The following is a 13,718-nucleotide window of genomic DNA, read 5'->3' as shown; positions in this document are numbered from 1 at the left end:
ATGTTCCACTGGCAAAATACACTTCCGTTTTAGAGCAAGCTTTCTAAGTCCATTTAAATACGCATGCGTTTTTTAAAACTCATATGTTTTTGACCATTTACAATGCATTTGACTGCTTAGAACCTGTTTATCTGTTAAGAAAATTGGGAAAAACATATGCTTTTTTAAATGGGCTGAAAATGGATGCTTTAAACGGAACAAAAACGCTGTCACCCTTAGGCTGGCGGCACATGTGGGGTTTTGAACCCGTTTTTAAGCAGTCCATTATAAAACGCATGACCGCCCGAATCGCCAACAGTTTATTTGCCTCCAGGCTCCCCGGGCCGAATCCCGCAATGTGCCTTGAATCTGTCTATGGCTGGGAATCAGCATATAGGTATTGCTGGGGGAGATGAATATAGTGGTTGCTGGGAATTGTATATAGTGATGTCTGGGGGCTGTATATAGTGAATGCTGGGTATGCTGTATATAGTTATTGCTGGGGAGCAGTATATAGCAATTGTTGTTTCCTGTCTGGTTTACATTCAATGGGCCCCCACCAGATTTGGCGCCCGGGGGCCCCCAGTAGGCTTAACCCCACCCTGCTGATAAAGAATGGACCTTTGTTACACCTCTTCTCTCACTCTTTATTCCTTTACATCCTCACTCATGTAGCTTGAACTTAAGATTACTTTAATACCATATGGTTTGTATATTAATCATCATTATTTAAGTGTCCATTGTTTTGTATAGGTTTACATGATTTTAGTCATTTAAAAATAAATATAGACCTTAATGAATTAACTAATTAAAAAAGTATGTAAAATCATTTTAAACACCTCAACTGTTAAGTTATTCACTTCATTAACTAAAGAATCTGTCATAAGTGTTATCTAGAACATGAAGTTTTGTGTCTGCAAAAAAGAAGACAAAACACCAGCACATTTTGTATAGGCTAAGAGGTGGTCAGCATAGTTCTATTGTATGCAGACATCAGCGGCTTGAGGTATATAAAAGGCTCCAATTCTGGCATCATTCACTAAGCCTGTAGTACATCTCTGGTCAATATGGTTAAGGTAGGCCGATAATAGTACTTTAGGTTGTAGGTTATAGTGCAGTATTGCAAGACATAGTATTAAATGTTTTGTATCCACAGATTGTGTTTTACGAAGACAGAAACTTCCAGGGTCGCTCTTATGAGTGCAACTCTGACTCCACTGATCTGTCTTCATACTTCAATCGGTGCAATTCCATCCGAGTAGAGAACGGAAACTGGATCCTTTATGAACATTCAAACTACAGAGGACACCAATACTTCCTGAGGAGAGGAGAATATCCTGATTTCCACCAGTGGATGGGCTACAATGACCATATCCGATCCTGCCGTGTAACCCCACAGGTGAGCCTTTTCATAATTGTTATATATTTGACTGATTTTCTTAAATAACTATAAAGTTTAATTTTATTTTCATAAACAATTATTAATATGAAACACAGCATCGTGGACCTTTCAAGCTGAGGTTGTATGAGAGAGAAGACTATAAAGGTCAGATGATGGAGTTCACTGAAGATTGTCCTCATGTCTATGAGCAATTCCGCTACCATGACATTCACTCCTGCCAGGTGCATGATGGATACTGGATGTTCTATGAGGAACCCAACTACAGGGGACGTCAGTATTACCTGAGACCTGGAGAGTACAGGAGATACAGCGACTGGGGAGCTTCTAACCCAAGAATTGGATCTTTTAGAAGAGTCCAGCATCTATATTAAACAATGATATTACAATATTAAAAATATTATTCAAAATGTTTGTGTTTTCATAGCCTAATATTTTTAAATACTTACTGAAATTGATAATTTAATGCACACTATGAAAGTTTCTAGGGTATAACAATCTGAAGTGGTATCACAGGACCTTGTCCAATTGTTCCTTTGTGGAGGATGATTACCTAGCAGATAATTACCTAATTACCAATATTTATTTATTCTGCCACACCATTCACTCTGCAATTGTCTTGAATGAGTCTAGACTCTGTGTGCCTGTGATCATTTGCTCTTGCCACCCGTGGTAAGGCCTAACCTCCCTATAAGTATTTAGCAAAGGGTTCACCCTTTTGTCAAGTCAAGTTCCCATTGCTCAGTCCGTGTTTTTTTTCTATCTTTCTGGTATTTGATCTCGGCCCATATTTTCTTTCTCTTTGTGGATTGGAATTCTGTCATAGTTTTTTCCCTCTGTTGCTGACCGGTTTGTCCACTACGGCTTATTTTGCTTGTCTGTTTGTCTTGCTTCATGTTCACATTTGGAATAGGGAGGGGACGTGGGGCAGTTACTGGCCAACGTTTAGGGTGGCCACAATAAGTCGGGGAGTGACTGGTTGGGGGGCTCAGTGTTTGGGCTCACTGTCTATGTTTCTCTCCTGCCATTAAATATAATGTTTGTATAGAATACACTATTTTGGAACAAATTTTTATGATACTTTTCTTCACAAAGGGTCAGAATTGTATTACATATTGTAAGGGTCTCCCTTTCACAGAGGCATAAATGCTTGCAAAATGGAAGTAATAACAAAGCAATTGCCCTGACAAAAATGGGCTACAGAAAGTCCTATAAAATAATAACAGACAATAAAATAGAATAGAGAAATAAATGAAGAAATTAATTAAAACCAAAGAAAATGCTGTTACTGTGACTAGTAACATCCACTAGATGGATTAGTAAAGAGATAGAGAGATGACATTTCACGCAGTTATCAATTGTAATAGGCTTAAATTAAAGAGATGTGTTTTAAGAACATGTTTGAAACTTTGGAGGGTTCATATTAGTCTGAGAATCCATGGAAGGGCATTTCAGAGAATTTGTGTAACTTGGAAGAGGTCCTGGAGACGTGCATAAAAGGTTCGAATTGAGGTAGAGATTAATCTAATATCACTGGCAGATCGAAGAGCATGGGTTGGGAGATAGACTGAGATGAGAGAAGAGACATTGGAAAATGCAGCATTATTCAGATCTTTGTGGATGAGGGTGGAAGCACCCTGTATTGTAGGGAGTTACAGTAGTCAAGAGCAAGCAATAGATTGAATAAATGGTGAAAAGGAGAAGTCAGAATCCAGGACAACCCCAAGACAGCGGGTCTGCTGCCTCAGTGCTATAGTGATCCCCCAGACCGAAAGGGCGAAATCATGGTTGGGTCGGTTAGCAGATGGTGGAAAGGCAAGAAGTTTAGTCTCAGAAAGATTTAGTTTCAAGAAGAGGGAGGACATTATGTTTGAGACAGCAGAGAGACATAGGTATATAGCTGGGAATCATCAGCATAGAGATTATACTGGAAACCAAATTGTGCTATAGAACATACTATTTTGAATATGTTTATTTTCAGACTTGAATACTTGCTGTTATTTATGTTATTTATTTGTTTATAAAAATAAAAAATTAAGACTGCATTCCTTTTTCAATTTTATCTAAAATTCTTAAACCCCCCCAAAAATAATTAAAAAAATAGAAAAAAAACTACATAATGTGTCTACATAAAACATGTGACCCATTTTAAACCTTTGAACATAATAAAAACAAATCACATTTATAAAAAAAATAAATATAAAAGAGTCAAGTCAAAGTTTAAACATAAACAAGTTTATTATCCAGCAAATACATACAAATATGCAAAATGAAAAATCAAACCCCCCCCCAAAAAAATTAAAGTTGGCTATACTGCCAGGTCACTGCAAAAATATTTCGTAAACTCGTCCCGAACACGCCAACCAGAAACAATGTGGCAACTACATATGTTCATACATACCAACATGGATAGATGGGATGGACATTTTATTTTTATATTTATAGCCATTTCTTGTTATTTTTTGCCTTTTTTCTGGGGTCCCGCATTTTTAATTTTTTTATGGATTATATACATTACATATCCACATCTATCCGTGTGTTGTTTGAAGTATGGCTCACGAACAAAGGTTGCAGAAACTTGCAGCGATTTTTGGACAGCATTCAGATTCAGCGGTTTCTGAAAATGACAGTTGGAAGCACTACTTATATCGGTGGGAAAAAATATCAAAACAGGAATTACGTGTATGGTGGGACCACAACACACTTAGGACTTATCTAGAAAAAAATCTTATTCCACAAGGTTTACGTATTTATAAATCACCCACCACAGATTTTTGGGACGAGTTCCAAAATACATGGAACAACATTTTGTCAAAATGCTCCAGTGATCTGATGCAACTAATTGTATCATATGAAGAAAAGAAACTTTCCAATATTAGACAACAAATCACAACTTTGGAAGAACGTCTTATATTTCGAATGAATCTGATTACATCCAATTGCGTTCCAAGAGGCTAAAAGATCTTGATACTGTTGAGGAAGAGATAACTTATACTAAAAGAAAAAAGTATGAAACAGATGTGGAAGATTTTGCTAAGAATCAAATATATGATTGGAAGTAACATCGTCCAAAATATCATAAAAATATTAAATCCATCCTTAAGAAACGATTTGACTCCCAAACCGCTGATATTTCTGACAGTCAAAGAAAAGTGAATTTTACATCCTCGGAGGGAGAAACCTCAGATGTGCATCCGATTATGCCAGTGACACCAACAAAAACGTGCCTAATAGTAATAATGAACAATAAAAAGGTACACAAGAAAAAATATACACGACAAGAGCAAGAAATAAATCAGGACACTAATGATAAAGAAATAAAAAGCGGATGTGCAAGCAAAATCAATTTATTAATTCATCAAAATACAAATAAAAACACTTAAAAACCCCAAACAAGGGGATAAGAACATGTTGGTCTCTCCTCAATGAGGTATTCCCCACATATGCAACAGAAATGAGTAATAGGGCTGCTAAATATGTAAATATGCACAAAGCCACAAAATAAATAGTAAAGTGCAGTGTGCTGTAATTACATTGGTCAAACCATACCTTGAACTCTATAAATAAGTAAATATATTGTAGATAGGGTATAAAAGGCGCAACACACAAGATAAAGTGCTGAGTGCAAAGAAATAGCAGCCAAGTACGTAAACAGTAAACAGTGGATACAATTAAATATAGTAAAAGAGTATATCATATTACCTAATGTAAAGCATAGAGAGGAGAGACCGCGAGTGCCCCACGCGTATCGCCCGTCTTGTTTGGGGTTTTTAAGTGTTTTTATTTGTATTTCGATGAATTAATAAATTGATTATGCTTGCACATCCGCTTTTTCTTTCTTTTTTTTACATCATTATTGTATTTGGGATGTGTTATTGTGTTTATTGACTTTCCCCCCTTCTTTAAATAAATTGCTTAAATCAGGACACTAACCACAATCCATATGATAATGTTATAGCTTTGTCACCCAGTATCCTATCTAATCATCAATTGTCAGTCCTAACAAAGGGCTTAAATTTTCTTCCAACAAAAAACTTTGATATTCTTCACACTTTATTGGATATCAATCGTTTTGTTAGGTCCATCACAGTCAAAAGACACTTCTATACAGACAACTGGGATTCACCATTACCATCATTAACTACGAAATCGAGAATGCACAATGAATTTACTGATCTGACATTTCAAGAACAAAATGCCTTTCTTAGCTTGCATGAATTACAAGAATGTCAAAATATTTCATTAGTAGATTGTACTGATGTTAATTTCACTATGCCTAATGATACTTTTTATCCAATCAAGTCCAGGGTCACTTCACTAGATTCTTTTAAAATGTTGGTAGAAAAAGAACTTCATACATTGAATAATACTGTTAGCTCTTCCGATACAGCAACTAATAGTAATTTCAATGAAACACAATTCAGAGCCATGCATACACTTAAAAATTATGATAATCTAGTGGTCCGTAAATCAGACAAAGGGGGGTCAGTCGTAGTGTTGGACTCAGTTTTATATCTACACTTGGCTTACAATATTTTGTTTGATTCTAACACACATTGTAAATTGACTATGGACCCCACCACATCTATTAAGAGTACATTAAACCAACTTATTAAAGATGGGCTTTTTTTTAAAAAAAATGCCAAATATCTGGTCTTTGACAAACCGAGCATTCCCATCTTTCATGGTCTCCCTAACACCCATAAAAATGTTTTCCCGCGTCCTTTACATCCCACCATATCCGGGATCAGATCACTGAACGAACGGTTGAGTTCTTGGGTTGACTGCCACCTACAGCCACGGTTCTTAGAACCCCGAGATTTTTAAGGGATGGTTCAGATGTATTGAGGATGTTTGGAAACTTTAAATGGCACAACTCATTTTCTTTTGTTGTGAACCTATATTCTTGCTTCCCACATAGTGCTGCCAAATCTGCTATTCAATACCATATACATAAATGTAGCAGCTTTGAAAAAAATTGCAGTTGTTTCTCATAACTGCCATTGACTTTTTACTGAACAACAATTTCTTTATGTTTAATGGTGATTTTTTTCTGCAGATTTGTGGTGCCCCCGTGGGCTCAAAATTTTCTCTCTCCTTGGCCATATTATTTGTAGCATGGTGGGAATAGAGTATGATTTTTTCCATGGATAATCTTTTTTTTTTCCAACATTTTGTTCTACGGCAGATATGTGGATGATATTCTATTAGTGTGGCAGGGCGATACAAATTTTATCCACAATTTCATAAGATACATTAATGACAACAACATTAATTTAAAATTTACTTTGAGACACCTTCTATTAGTACTTGCTTTTTGGACATTAAATAAATATCCTATATCAATCAAAATATTGTCATCACTAGAGATTAGCGAGCGCTAAAATGCTCGGGTACTCGTTATTCGAGACAAACTTTTCCCGATGCTCGAGTGCTCGTCTCGAATAACGAGCCCCATTGAAGTCAATGGGAGACTCGAGCATTTTTCAAGGGGACCAAGGCTCTGCACAGGGAAGCTTGGCCAAACACCTGGAAACCTCAGAAAAGGATGGAAACACCACGGAAATGGACAGGAAACAGCAGGGGCAGCATGCATGGATGCCTCTGAGGCTGCTTAAACGCACCATTATGCCAAAATTATGGGCAACAGCATGGCCATGACAGAGTGACAGAATGAAGCTAGATAGCATCTAAAACATCCAATAATTGACCCTGACACTATAGGGGACGGCATGCAGCGGCAGCGGCAGCAGCGGCAGGCTAGAGAGTGTCTTGGCAACATACCCCAAATGGACTCAGGCTTAAAACCAATGGGTGGCAGAGAGGAACCAAAGGAGGTGAGCATGAAGCGCTCAAATAATATCGGTAAATGATCAAAGTTTGCCAGTATATTTTGTGGATTACACAGCAGGGTGGCGACAAAGTTAACAAGTTTGATGTGGAAGCCATGAAAACAACCCAAAATTCTGCCTGACACAGCTCGTTTGATAAGGGGACCATGTATGGAGGCAGTGAACTAGTAGTAGATTAAAGGTGCTGCAGTTAAAACTATGTTAGTTGGATCTTGGGATGGAGCTGGCGCTCCGCTGCCAGGCGAGCTTTCGCCAATCCAAGCCCCTGTCTCTAGGCTACTCCCCAAACAGCACTTCTAAGAACCTTTTGTATAAGATCAAGTGTAGTAGCGTTCTTATAAGTTTAGGATATGGCGGGTAAGGGGAATGTAAACAGATGCGCAAGAAGCGCTGAAATAATATTGGTAAATGATAAAAGTTTGCCAGTATATTTTGTGGATTACACAGCAGGGTGGCGACAAAGTTAACAAGTTTGTTGTGGAAGCCATGAAAACAACCCAAAATTCTGCCTGACACAGCACGTTTGATAAGGGGACCATGTATGCCTACAGTTCATGCCAGTCGCTGCACTGGCTGCCAGTCTCCTTTCGAATACAGTTTAAAATAATAACCCTCATCCATAAAGCTCTGTATAATGCTGCACCCCCCTACCTCTCCTCTCTTATCTCAGTCTATCGCCCAACCCGTGCTCTTAGATCCGGCAGTGATCTTAGATTAACCTCTACCCTAGTGCGGACCTCCCACTCGCGTCTCCAAGACTTCTCTAGAGCTGCACCAATTCTATGGAATGCTCTGCCCCGGACTATCAGACTAATACCTAACCTCCAAAGTTTCAAACGTGCTCTTAAAACCCATTTCTTTAGGCAAGCCTATAACACTCATTAACTGCATGAAGTTTTAACACTTCTACTAACCCGTCCTGTGTCGTCCTCCCATCTGTTATCCAGCAACCAACAGGCACCAGACTTCTCTGCAGTCCCATTCACCCTGGACCTGGTATATAAGATGACGGCTGAGTGGTTCAAGCGACAGCAATTCCATTTATTATATTTTGTTCTATTCCCTAAGAAGAATGGCTTGACCATTAAATATTCTTTTACCTCATGTTACCCCATCATCTTCATAAACCGTAAGCTCTGGCGAGCAGGGACCTCACTCCTGTTGTTCCATACAAATGTTGTGCTCTGTTACATTACATTTGTATTTGTTTCCTATGATTTGTAAAGCGCTACGGAATATGATGGCGCTATATAAATAAAGATTATTATTATTATTATGGAGGCAGTGAACTAGTAGTAGATTAAAGGTGCTGCAGTTAAAACTATGTTAGTTGGATCTTGGGATGGAGCTGGCGCTTCGCTTCCAGGCGAGCTTTCGCCAATCCAAGCCCCTGTCTCTAGGCTACTCCCCAAACAGCACTTCTAAGAACCTTTTGTATAAGATCAAGTGTAGTAGCGTTCTTATAAGTTTGGGATATGGCGGGTGAGGGGAATGTAAACAGATGCGCAAGAAGCGCTGAAATATTATAGGTAAATGATAAAAGTTTGCCAGTATATTTTGTGGATTACACAGCAGGGTGGTGACAAAGTTAACAAGTTTGATGTGGAATGCCCTGTAATAGCTCTTGGGCGGTGTGCCTTTTATCGCCTAGGCTCAGCAGTTTGAGCACCGCCTGCTGTCGCTTAGCGACGGCACTGCTGCTGTGCCTAGAGCTACCGACTGAAAGCGCCATGCCCACGGATGCTAATTCGGAGGAGGAGGAGGTGGAGGAGGGGTGGGAGGAGGAGGAGGTATAGTAGGCCTTTGAGACCTGGACCGAGGTAGGCCCCGCAATCCTCGGCGTCGGCAGTATATGACCAGCCCCAGGGTCAGACTCGGTCCCAGCCTCCACCAAGTTAAGTGTAGTAGCGTTCTTATAAGTTTGGGATATGGCAGGTGAGGGGAATGTAAACAGATGCGCAAGAAGCGCTGAAATAATATCAGTAAATGGTAAAAGTTTGGCAGTATATTTTGTGGATTACACAGCAGTGTAATCAACAGATGCGCAAGAAGCGCTGAAATAATATCGGTTAATCATTAAAGTTTGCCAGTATATTTTGTGGATAACACAGCAGGGTGGCGACAAAGTTAACAACTTTGATGTGGAATCCATGAAAACAACCCAAATTTCTGCCTGACACACCTCGTTTGATAAGGGGACGATGTATGGAGGCAGCTATATGGACGACTTTTGGAGGTAGCAATGAAGACAACGTGTGGAGGCTGCTATGAAGACAATTTAATTTGGATAGTGCCTGTATGTGGCAGTCCAAAAAAGTTTTCAAACCAGAGGAGCAGGTAGGTGGCCATCCAGAAAAATGAAATAGATTGAGTGCCTGTATGTGGCAGTCCAAAAAAGTTTTCAAACCAGAGGAGCAGGTAGGTGGCCCTCCAGAAAAATTGAATAGATTGAGTGCCTATATTTGGCAGTCCCAAAAATTGTTTAAAACAGAGGACCGGGTAGGTGGCCCTCCAGAAAAATTAAATGCATAAAGTACTATAGCTAGAGCCAGTGGGCCCTGTCAAAAAATAGCCAGTTTCCTCTGCTTTAGTGTACAAAGAGGAGGAGAAGGAGGAAAATGAGGAGGAGGAGTGCATAAATTATTCAGGTTGAGCTTCCTTCACCTGGTGGAGATTGGAAATTATGAGAAATCCAGGCTTTATTCATGTTAATAAGCGTCAGCCTGTCAGCGCTGTCAGTCGACAGGCGTGTACGCTTATCGGTGATGATGCCACCAGCTGCACTGAAAACCCGCTCGGACAACACGCTAGCGGCAGGGCAGGCAAGAACCTCCAAGGCGTACAGCGCCAGTTCGTGCCACATGTCCAGCTTTGAAACCCAGTAGTTGTAGGGAGCTGTGTGATCATTTAGGACGATGGAATGGTCAGCTACGTACTCCCTCACCATCTTCCTGTAAAGATCAGCCCTACTCTGCCTAGACTGGGGACAGGTGACAGTGTCTTGCTGGGGTGACATAAAGCTGGCAAAAGCCTTGTAAAGCGTACCCTTGCCAGTGCTGGACAAGCTGCCTGCTCGCCTACTCTCCCTCGCTACTTGTCCCGCAGAACTACGCACTCTGCCGCTAGCGCTGTCAGAAGGGAAATACTGTTTCAGCTTGTGCACCAGGGCCTGCTGGTATTCATGCATTCTCACACTCCTTTCCTCTCCAGGGATGAGAGTCTACAATCGCTCTGCGCTGCTGGTAAACTCTGGATAACATTGTTAATGTTGAATTCCACCTCGTGGGCACGTCGCACAACAGTCGGTGAGCGGGCAGTTGGAGGCGGCGCTGCGCTGCCCTGAGAGTGGCAGCATCTGTGCTGGACTTCATGAAATGCGCACAGATACGGCGCACCTTCGTGAGCAAATCAGACAGATTAGGGTATGTCTTGAGGAAACGCTGAACTATCAGATTTAACACATGGGCCAGGCATGGCACATGTGTCAGTCTGCCGAGTTGCAGAGCCGCCACCAGGTTACGGCCGTTGTCACACACAACCATGCCTGGCTTCAGGTTCAGCGGTGCCAGCCACAGATCAGTCTGCGCCGTGATGCCCTGTAATAGTTCTTGGGCGGTGTGCCTTTTATCGCCTAGGCTCAGCAGTTTGAGCACCGCCTGCTGTCGCTTAGCGACGGCACTGCTGCTGTGCCTAGAGCTAGCGACTGATGGCGCCATGCCCACGGATGGTAGTTCGGAGGAGGAGGTGGAGGAGGCATAGTAGGCCTGAAAGACCTGGACCGAGGTAGGCCCCCGCAATCCTCGGCGTCGGCAGCATATGACCAGCCGCAGGGTCAGACTCAGTCCCAGCCTCCACCAAGTTAACCCAATGTGCCGTCAGCGATATATAGTGGCCCTGCCCAGCAGCACTCGTCCACGTGTCCGTGGTCAGGTGGACCTTGTCAGAAACGGCGTTGGTCAGGGCACGGATGATGTTGTCTGACACGTGCTGGTGCAGGGCTGGGACGGCACATCGGGAAAAGTAGTGGCGGCTGGGGACCGAATACCGAGGGGCGGCCGCCGCCATGAGGTTGCAAAAGGCCTCGGTCTCTACTAGCCTATAGGGCAGCATCTCCAGGCTAAGCAATCTGGAGATGTGGACATTAAGGGCTTAGGCGTGCGGGTGGGTTGCACTATATTTCCTTTTCCGCTCCAGCATCTGGGGTATGGAGAGCTGAACGCTGTTGGATGCTGTGGAGGATCGTGGAGGCGACGATGGGGTTTTTGTGCCAGGGTCCTGGGCAGGGGGCTGACTATCAGCTGACACAGGGGAAGGAGCAGTGGTGTGCACGGCCGGAGGTGAACGGGCTTGGGGCCACTGAATGGGGTGTTTAGCATTCATATGCCTGCGCATACTGGTGGTAGTTAAGCTAGTAGTGGTGGAACCCCTGCTGATCCTGGTTTGGCAAAGGTTGCACATCACAGTCCGTCGGTCATCCGGTGTTTCCTTAAAGAACCTCCAGACTTCTGAAAATCTAGCCCTCGCCGCGGGAGCCCTCGCCACGGGAGCATCACTACGTGACACTTTTGGCGCTGATGCTTCACTACGTTACACATTTGGCGCTGATGCACCTGCTCTGGCCCTGCCTCTCCGTCTGGCCCCACCACTGCCTCTTCCAACCTGTTCTGGTCGAGGACTCTCCTCCGTCTCAGAAGCACTGTGTTCACCCGGCCTCTCAACCCAGCTTGGGTCTGTCACCTCATCATCCTCCGATCCCTCAGTCTGCTCCCCCCTCGGAATTCCTGCCCTGACAACAACTTCACCACTGTCTGACAACCGTGTCTCCTCATCGTCCGACACCTCTTTACACACTTCTTCCACTACGTCAAGAAGGTCATCATCACCCACAGACTGCGACTGGTGGAAAACCTGGGCATCGGAAAATTGCTCAGCAGCAACCGGACAAGTGGTTTGTGACTGTGGGAAGGGTCCAGAAAACAGTTCCTCAGAGTATGCCGGTTCAAATGCCAAATTTTCCTGGGAGGGGGCAGACTGGGGGGGAGGAGGCTGAGGTGCAGGAGCTGGAGGAGTGCCGATTTCGGTGACATGGGTGGACTGCGTGGAAGACTGACTGGTGGACAAATTGCTCGAAGCATTGTCGGCAATCCACGACATCACCTGTTCGCACTGTTCTGGCCTCAACAGTGCTCTACCACGAGTCCCAGTAACTTCAGACATGAACCTAGGGAGTGTAGCTCTGCGGCGTTCCCCTGCTCCCTCATCAGCAGGTGGTGTCTCACCCAACCCAGGACCACGGCCTCTGACCCCTGCAGTAGTTGGACGCCCACGCCCCCGCCCTCGTCCTCTACCCCTAGCCCTCGGGTTAAACATTTTGAAAATGAAAGTTAAACTTTAATTTTTTTTTTACTTTTTTTGGTTGTTTTTGTGTTTTTTTTTTTGTGTTTTTTAGTTTTTAAAACCAAACAATGCTATCCTATTGCTATGGCTATTTTCTAGCCAAGTATGAAAGCACACTGCTATGCCAGATGAGATGACGCTGAGTTATGAAAAAATAAACGTAAAATAAAAAGTAAATGGCAGACTGTGCCTAATTGAAATCAAACCCCTAATAAATTGTCCCACTTCGGTCTTTGCGATGGATATGTGCGTCACTAAGCGCTAAACACAACGGTCGCAAGTCTCACTACAAATTCCTCACAATATGGTAGTAGATGCACTACAGCAAGGACAGCCACCAGCAGATCAACCAGAAATAAAATATATAACGCTTTTGTAGGCCTAAGTAAGCCGTTTGGATTTTCCTATGGCTATTTTCTAGCCAAGTATGAAAGCACACTGCTATGCCAGATGAGATGACGCTGAGTTATTAAAAAAATAAACGTAAAATAAAAAGAAACTGGCAGACTGTGCCTAATTGAAATCAAACCCCTAATAAATTGTCCCACTTCGGTCTTTGCAATGGATATGTGCGTCACTAAGCGCTAAACACAACGGTCGCAAGTCTCACTACAAATTCCTCACAATATGGTAGTAGATGCACTACAGCAAGGACAGCCACCAGCAGATCAACCAGAAATAAAATATATAACGCTTTTGTAGGCCTAAGTAAGCCGTTTGGATTTTCCTATGGCTATTTTCTAGCCAAGTATGAAAGCACACTGCTATGCCAGATGAGATGACGCTGAGTTATTAAAAAAATAAACGTAAAATAAAAAGAAACTGGCAGACTGTGCCTAATTGAAATCAAACCCCTAATAAATTGTCCCACTTCGGTCTTTGCGATGGATATGTGCGTCACTAAGCGCTAAACACAACGGTCGCAAGTCTCACTACAAATTCCTCACAATATGGTAGTAGATGCACTACAGCAAGGACAGCCACCAGCAGATCAACCAGAAATAAAATATATAACGCTATTGTAAGCCTAAGTAAGCCGTTTGGATTCTCCTATGGCTATTTTCTAGCCAAGTATGAAAGCACACTGCTAT

The 13,718-nt window shown here is 42.4% G+C and overlaps 1 protein-coding gene across 1 annotated transcript; it reads left to right on the top strand.

The window, feature by feature from the left end:
- Nucleotides 1–1,023: 1,023 nt before the first annotated feature.
- LOC140075325 (gamma-crystallin-3-like) lies at nt 1,024–1,752 on the top strand. The gene is made up of 3 exons (XM_072121036.1): nt 1,024–1,055; nt 1,136–1,378; nt 1,477–1,752. Exons 1-3 carry the CDS (start codon nt 1,047–1,049, stop codon nt 1,750–1,752), a joined length of 528 nt encoding a protein of 175 aa, XP_071977137.1. The 5' UTR covers nt 1,024–1,046.
- The last annotated feature ends 11,966 nt before the right edge of the window (nt 1,753–13,718 follow it).

The sequence above is a fragment of the Engystomops pustulosus genome, chromosome 8 (genome assembly GCF_040894005.1).
Source record: "Engystomops pustulosus chromosome 8, aEngPut4.maternal, whole genome shotgun sequence".
Classification (NCBI taxonomy): domain Eukaryota; kingdom Metazoa; phylum Chordata; class Amphibia; order Anura; family Leptodactylidae; genus Engystomops; species Engystomops pustulosus.
Note: the sequence above shows the minus strand (reverse complement) of the source record. Positions and strands in the feature narration are given on the sequence as shown.

What these genes read in the sequence shown, in the direction of transcription:
- LOC140075325 (XM_072121036.1), top strand. An exon ending in CCTGCCGTGTAACCCCACAG is followed by an intron (nt 1,379 to 1,476) that starts GTGAGCCTTTTC and finishes TATGAAACACAG; the next exon opens with CATCGTGGACCTTTCAAGCT.